Here is an 8,304-nt window from a genome sequence, read left to right on the forward strand (position 1 = left end):
TGGCTCACTGCAACCTCTGCCTCCCGGGTTCAATCAATTCTCCTATCTTAGCTTCCTGAGTAGCAGGGACTACAGGTGCGTGCCACTATGCCTGGCTAATTTTTCTATTTTTAGTAGAGACAGAATTTTACCATGTTGGTCAGGCTAGTCTCGAACTCCTGACCTTGTGATCCACCCACCTCTGCCTCCCAAAGTGCTGTGATTACAGGCATGAGTCACTGCGTCTGGCCATCACTTCCTAATAAAATTGCCTCCAGCCATGTTGAATTTGTGGATGACACAGGGAACTCCATCACAGCAAGACACTCTTTACCCACAGCTCTTTAACACCATGAAGGAGAAAGGTAATTGTGGCAGCAGCTCTTAACCTAGAGGTGTCTCAGGAACAGGCGGTCAAGGGCGCGGGTCCAGAGCCAGATGGGCAGGGCTCACACCCCAGCTTTGCCACTGACTATCTGTGTGATCTTAGGTGTGTGACTTGTATCCGTTCCACCTGGTTTTTTTTCCCCCATTTCTAAAATGGAGATAATAAATAGCTAATTTGTGTGCATACAGTAAATGACAATGGTTAGCTCTTATTGTTCAAATTGTATTCCTTCCATTTCTCTCACAGACTCTCCCCCCTCCCAGACCTAGTCTAGACCCTATTAGAACCCATCTGATGATGCCAGCAGCCTCCATAGAGCACAGACTTCTACAGACCCTCTATAGTTGGCAGGGAGGGACTAAGCCTGGCAGCAGGCACACAGTAATGATTTTTGACACATTATACATTATTAAGCAACCCTGTCTCTACACACAAAAAATTAGGCAGGTGTGGTGGTGCACCTGTAATTCCAGCCACTCAGGAGGCTGAGGCAGGAGAATCACTTGAACCTGGGAGGTGGAGGTTGCAGTGACTGAGATCATGCCACTGCACTCCAGCCTGGGTGACAGAGTGAGACTCTGTCTCAAAAATAAATAATAAATAAATCTATAATAATAAAAAAAGAAAGTCAAAGAAACACTCAACCTGTTGGCACTAATGCCCTCCTCACCCACTTGGTGCCTCTGTCCTGCACAACCTCCCTGGCTAGGTGCTTTTTATATTCTTAGCATGCCCGAGAGCTACAGAAAGTTCAAGAGAACTTCTAGAACTTTATTCCTTTTTAAAAGGGGTGCAGGAGGAAATCATGAAAGGGTACTGGGTGGGGATTTAGGTTGGCGATGGCTGGTGACCTGAGGATACAAAAACTTGCAGATTCTTCGGGGAAGGAAGATAGATTGAGAAGGAGGTCCAACTTGGCTAGGACCAAGCAGATCAGGGAAGTGGGAGCCCAGGGAGGAGTGAGAGGGCCGGGGGTGTCAAGATGGTTCATGGAGATCTTGAGACCTAGAATCTAAAACTCCTCTACTTTCCTTGAGGTCCATTTACAGCCGCCCGCCCTCCCAATCTCATTCAGTTTCAGGGTCTCCTCATTGCCCTCTGCCTGCTGCTCCTGTCACAGACCACACATGTCTGAATGTCAGCGTGACAGAGGTCGTCAAGTCCTCCAACTTGGCGGGAAGGTCCTTCTCTGTAAGTACTGAGTAGACTGGGAAAGGGAGACAGCCAGCTGGGACAGCGGTAGGTGGCTGGGAGCCCAGAGGGGAGGGTATTCAGAGAAGGAACTGACTTCCCAGCCTTTCTGAGCCTTTGCTATTGGATTGGACGTTCTTGTTGGAAGGAATCTGCTTTTCAATCAGTCTGTTTGAAGTGCAGAGTGCCCACTGGTATAAGGAAAGCCCTTTAGAGTCAAAGCCCTGCTCTCCATCTGCTGACCATTTGAGGACCCAAGACATACCCAGGTTACTGCAAAATGCACGTACGTTCTGTCATCCCAGGCGCCACACCACAGCCAAACTCCCAAACAACAACAGCCCAACCTTTGACCAGATCAAACCAGCTCTTTCAATACCCTTGCCCTTTGCCCTTTTGCCTTTGCTCATATCCATACTTTTTTTTTTCTTGAGATGGAGTCTCACTCTGTCACCCAGGCTGGAGTGCAGTGGTGCAATCTTGGCTCACTGCTACCACCACCTCACAGGTTCAAGTGATTCCCCTGCCTCAGCCTCTCGAATAGCTCTTATTATAGGCACATACCACCACACTTGGCTAATTTTTTTTTTGTAATTTTAGTAGTGACAGGGTTTTGCCATGTTGACCAAGCTGGTCTCAAACTTCTGAACTTGGGTGATCCACCTGCCTCAGCCTCCCAAAGCACTGGGATTACAGGCGTGAGCCACCACGCCCAGTCAGTACTTACTGATACAGACATAAGACTATCCATTTTCTCTTTACCGATGGCCTCTCTGGACTTCACTTCCCCTCAGCTTGGCTTTGGCACCCCATGATTGTGCCTGAACCACGTTCTCACTGATGTCCTCCCCTCCATGCATCACCCATCAGGCTGACACTCTGATTTAGGTCAAGCCACCTACTTATTCTGTATGCCCAGGTGGCCAAGTGCTTCTGGAATAACCCCTGCATCCCCATTGATCAGATTCACAGCAAACTCATGACCTCCCCCTCACCCAGATCCTTGGGATCACTCAGCCCTTTCCTCACCCGCCCCCTCCAGGCTCTTCTCTATCTGTTTGCAGTTCTCTTTCCCCTAACTTTGACCTCTTCCTCTCCACTGCTCCTTCTGCTTAGCCTATACCTACTCAGGTCTTTTCCATCTTAAAAGAAAAAAAAAAGGCAAAAAAACCCAACTCTCCCATGACCCAACTACCTCTCTAGCTACCCACTGCATCCCCTTCCTTCCCTTCTCAGTCAAGCTCCTTGAAAGATACATCTCGAAGAGTATCCAGCTCCTTATCAATGACTCTTCTACCCACGACCTCTGCTTACACATGTCCCACTGTGGCAAAGTCACCTCCATGTTGCCAAAACCAGTGGTCACTTTTTAGCCCTTATATTTCTTTATTTTTTAAGTTAATGCTTTGTTTTGTTTTTTGAGACAGAGTATCACTTTTTTGCCAAGTTGGAGTGCAGTGGCACGATTTTGGCTCACTGCAACCTCCAACTCCCTGGTTCAAGCAATTCTCCTGCCTCAACCTCCCGAGTAGCTAGGATTATAGGCACACGCCACTACACCCAGTTAATTTTTTTAGTAGAGATGGGGTTTCACCATGTTGGCCAGGATGGTCTCCATCTGCTGACCTCATGATCTGCCCACCTCAGCCTCCCAAAGTGTTGGGATTACAGGCATGAGCCACCATGCCTGACCAAGACAATGTTTTAACCTATAAACAAAAGTTTCATTATTTATTTTGGAAAATACAGAAAAGCACAAAAAAGTACATTCACTAGTATTCCCAATCCCTGGAGAGGATGACTATTAACATTTTCAGGTGTAAACACCAAACCTTTTTTTCTAGATATTTTAAGATAATTGATAGCTACACTACATACTGGTCTGTACCTTGGTGTTTTTTACTCAAAAATATACTAAAACCTTGCAAATAGATCTTGATGGGAACTTGCTTTGGTCATTAAATATGTTTTGTGTCATTAAGTCATACATGTCGGTATTTATTATACGATAGTTGCATATACCTGTATAATTATGTAAATAAATTATAAGAAGACATTTAAGTGAGTTCTCATTTTTCACCATTACAAGTATAATGTGAGGAATTTTGTTAGGGGTAAATATGTGCCAAAAATCAGGTTATGTCTTTTCAGAAAAATGCCTAGAAGTGAAATCATTCAGTTGGGTGGCATCATTTTTATATATTTTGCCAAACTGCCCTCCAGAAATTCTACACCAAGTTCCAATCTGATTGTAGTGTTTGAGTGACAATTTTGCAGCACAATTCACATATTGATTGATTTTTTCATCTTCGCAAATTTGATGATCCAACTTTTCATTATTTTGTTTCTTTTATTACCAGTTAGGGAAGTTGAATACTTTCTTGTATTTCTATTTCTTAATTCACATATTTCCTGTTTATATTCTCATCCCATACTAATATCCTATTGTATAGTGTGAGGACATTAACCCCTTATTTGTCAGACATTTTGGAAATACTTTTCCCTGTTTGTCTTTTGATGCTTTTTTAACCTAAGAGCTTTATATTGTGATGTAGCAAAATCTACCAATCATTTTCCTTTAATGATTACTGACTCTGATATGATTAAAATTACATATGTCTAAAGACCATGTCTCCCTGAATTTAAGGCATACCATAACTTTACATATTACTAAGAAAGAAACAACGCTTTCTGGCCGGGCGCGGTGGCTCACGCCTATAATCCCATCACTTTGGGAGGCCCAGGTGGGTGGATCATGAGGTCAAGAGATTGAGACCATCCTGTTCAGCATGGTGAAACCCCATCTCTATTAAACATACAAAAAGTTAGCCGAGCATGGTGGCGCATGCCTGTAGTCCCAGCTACTCAGGAGGCTGAGGCAGGAGAATTGTTTGAACCCAGGAGGTGGAGGTTGCGGTGAGCCGAGATCCGGCCATTGCACTTCAGCCTGGGTAACAAGAGCGAACTCCAAAAAAAAAAAAAAAAAAGAAAGAAACAATGCTTTCTAAACTATGGACAATGCTTTCTTATCACATTGGTTGCAAAATACTCCCTAATTTTAGAGATGCTAAAATGTGTTTTAGAATCAATGAAAATGTCATGCCTGTTTAATAGTAGTATGCTGTTCCTTCCTTGTGGTTTTATTCTTTTCTTTACTCATTCAAAACATTTTTTATTTTATGTAGAAAGTAAAAAGTTCCTCTTCAAAGTTTTCCTTTTTGTTAAAGAATAATAGTAATAAATGTCAGAAATAATAGTTTACTAACTTTCTTCAACAACTTCTTGCTTTTTGCTAATAACTTTGTTAAGCCCTATCCTATGTAACTTTGTTAAGCCCTATCCATGTAGTACATTCTATATCCTTGTACTTTGTTCTTGTTAAAGAATAATAATAATAAACGTCAGAAATAATAGTTTGTTCTAAAGACTATTTTCAAAAACTTCTTTTTACTAATAACTTTGTTAAGCCCTATCCATGTAGTATATTCTATGTCCTTGTACTTTAACCAAGATATCTGTGCTGGACACGCTAACAAGCATGTCCCAGCTCGCAGCCTATGCCCCTTTGACTTCCTCTTTTCCTTTGTTCTCCATTGCCTTTACCTATTTAGAAAAGTTTTCAGTTGTTAACTAATCAGGTTCAGTTTAGATTGTGAAGTCTAGCTCCAACCAATGGAGATCAGATACAGCAGTAAGGACCTAATGTGTAAGGAATAAATATGCCTGCCTTTCCTTTGTTCATTGTACTCTCGTGGCAAGATGGCTAACAAGTAGTACCCTTTCTGCAGAAAGTAAAATTGCCTTGCTGAGAAAGCTTTTTGTCTGAATGCTAATTTTTCTTTGCAGTACTTAGGAACAAGCATTCTGTTTCTAACATTTTATAATCTGATTTATGTAATTACATTGTCTGTAATTACTGGGAGTCTAATCCTTCTGTTTATTGGGTTTACCGAACACCTCCCCATGGTAGCTTAATTCGTTATTTTTCAGTTATGAGTTCATATTTCTTGGGGATTTATCTGCGGGAAAACTGGTTGGAAAAATTGTTCTTCTAGAGAAATTCTGAATTTGTTTTTGCCGACTGCCTCAGAGATGCTATCAGCTTAGGACCATATTTTGGCTGAGAAATTTCCTGAGCATGAAGATAGTGTACATTTATACCCCAAATTCACATCAGGATGGGCTTGTAGCTAAGAATTTCCAGGAAAGACCTGCTTTCCTTACTCATAGCACAAGCCAAAGTGGATCAGCTTTTTTTCTGCGGTCTTCCCTATTTCTGTTTTTGTTTTTTCATTTGTTTCTTGTTTTATTTTGCTTTCTAGTCTTTCACTAAGAGTGTAGCCTTCAAGAGTCCCTGCTTCATTCAGGCACACGGCATTGTCTCCCATCTCACATGGCTATTTAAACCCAAGCCCTTTGATTCCTAAGATTATTAACAAATGTTCCTAGGACAGCCAAAGCATCTGACTTACATAATTTCAACTTCTTTGGAATTTATTGACATTTTCTTCATTGCCTGGTACATGATCAACTTTTTAATATTCAATGGCAACTAAAAATAAATGTTTGCTTTCTATACATAAAATATATGAAGTATGATGTTTAGTTATTAAATCAAACATATTATATTACTATAATCTGCAAATTTAAAATTTTTTTGTCTACTTCATCTGGTCAAAACTGAGAGAGGTTTGTGGATATTCCTGCTATGGTTTTGATTTTGTCAATTCTATCTGAATTTCTTTGAACATGAACTTTCTTCTAGTTTTGATGCTGCTGTTATATAATATGATGCCTTCTTATGCCTAGTCTTTGTATGAGACTGGTTTTTTGTTTTTTTTTTTCCCCTCTCTCTCTCTCTCTCTCTGGACACCTTAGATGGTTTCAAAGAAGATATCACAGGAATACACCTTCGTGGGATATTTTTTCATTCATCGTTTTGGACCTTTGATGGACATTCTCAATCTGGAGACTTGTATCTTTCAGTTATCAGATGCTTTCTAATACAATCTTTAAAATAATTTCCTTCCCTTTATTTCTTTGGTTTCTCTTCCTACTATAATTAGTAGGATGTTTGACCTCCTTAATGCTCTAAGTGTCTCATCTTTTCTCTCCCATTGTCCTTCTCTTTGTCATTTCTTCAACTTTGGGGAGTTTTCTTCAAGTTCATTTACTGGCTATTTAAACTATTTAGAAACTCTTTGTTTCTGGTTATTCATTTTTAATAGCATTCTAGCTTCAAAGATATATCTCTGAAGATATTATTTCAAATTTTCTTCTGCTTTCTGAATTGTGTCTGTTTTCTTGGAATTCTTGTTTTCAGTTTGCTTGTTGTAGTTTCTCTCTTAATGTTAGGTCTCTCTTAGTATGATCTCTCGACTGGGCATGGTGGCTCACACCTGTAATCCCAGCACTTTGGGAGGCTGAGGAGGGCGGATCATGAGGTCAGGAGCTTGAGACCAGCCTGGCCAACATGGTGAAAACCCCATCTCTACTAAAATACAAAACTTAGCTGGCTGTGGTGGTGGGTGCCGATAATCCCAGCTACTCGGGAGGCTGAGGCAGAAGAATCGTTTGAGCCCAGGAGGTGGAGGTTGCAGTAAGCAGAGATCGCACCATTGCACTTCAGCCTGGGTGACAGGGCAAGAATCCATCTCAAAAAAAAACGGTCTCTCTCTTAACTCAAGAGTGGGGCACTAAAAACCTGAGTCAATGGTGTGCTTCTCAGTGCGCAGTCAGAAGGCCATGGTCCTTTCCATGGGGGGAACCCAGATACCAGTAACTGCAAGTCTCTTTGCTAGGACAGTTTTGATTTTCCAGAAATGAGTACTTTGGGCTCCTGCCTCGGTGAGTAAAGGGGGCCAGGAATGAGGGGTGGATAAGCCTGAATATGCTTGTCACTCTGGAGATGAGTTGGGAAAGGGGACGGGTCTCACCATTCAGTCAGCAAACTTTCATGTAACCCATTTATTTGGAATCCAGGACTTCAATCCATCATCTTCCATTTGGTGTCTCCAAGTCCAGAGTCTCTCTGGTTCTGTTTCTCTGGTTTCTGTGGCAAAGGTAGGGTTCACTGCTTCACTTAGTAGAAGATTAGCAATCTAGCCGTTCCTCAAGCCAGCTTTCCCTCAGTTCTCCTTTGTCAGGCTCCTACTGATCCCTACCATCTGTGGAGCCTGGTACCTCCAGCTCATAAACCTTACCAGAGTTTTGAAACTTTGCCAAAGTTTCCTTATGCTTGACCTTCCTCTTCCATGATAAGTTATCCAAGTCATTTCTCTATCCTTTCTCTGCACTTCAACATTATAGTCTAGCACTTTAGTGGTCTTCTAGTCTAATTAAAGGTGTACCTACTTGTTTTAAGGTGAATTACAAGGTGGGGGGGATGAGAAAATGCATACTCTGCCATTGTGAAATCAGAAGTTCTCATCTCTTTATTTATTTTATTGTTTTATTTATATATTTTGAGATGGTGTCTTGCTCTGTCACCAGGCTGGAGTACAGAGGCCTGATCTTGGCTCACTGCAACCTCCACCTCCCAGGTTCAAGCAGTTCTCCTGCCTCAGCCTCCCAAGTAGCTGGGACTACAGGCATGTACCACTACGCCTGGCTAATTGTTGTATTTTTAGGATAGATGAAGTTTTACCATGTTGGTCAGGGTGGTCTTGATCTCTTGACCTCGTGATCTGCCCTCCTCAGCCTCCCAAAGTACTGGAATTACAGGAATGAGCTGCTGTGCCCAGCCA

At 41.8% G+C, this 8,304-nt stretch overlaps 1 protein-coding gene and 1 long non-coding RNA gene across 6 annotated transcripts in view; one reads left to right on the forward strand and one right to left on the reverse strand.

Moving 5' to 3' along the window:
• The window catches only part of PIK3R6 (phosphoinositide-3-kinase regulatory subunit 6), a 64,919-nt gene that overhangs the window by 44,589 nt on the left and 12,026 nt on the right, over positions 1-8,304 (forward strand). For all 5 annotated transcript variants that reach the window (XM_017531462.2, XM_037739590.1, XM_037739589.1 and 2 more), the window contains one exon: positions 1,443-1,558. In XM_017531462.2, coding sequence (XP_017386951.1) covers positions 1,443-1,558 — 116 coding nt within the window. The remainder of the gene's footprint in view (positions 1-1,442; positions 1,559-8,304) is intronic.
• LOC108306514 overlaps positions 1-8,304 on the reverse strand; it is a 95,806-nt gene that overhangs the window by 13,657 nt on the left and 73,845 nt on the right. The window lies entirely within an intron of this gene.

The sequence above is a fragment of the Cebus imitator genome, unplaced genomic scaffold, assembly GCF_001604975.1.
Source record: "Cebus imitator isolate Cc_AM_T3 unplaced genomic scaffold, Cebus_imitator-1.0 Scaffold72, whole genome shotgun sequence".
Lineage (NCBI taxonomy): Eukaryota > Metazoa > Chordata > Mammalia > Primates > Cebidae > Cebus > Cebus imitator.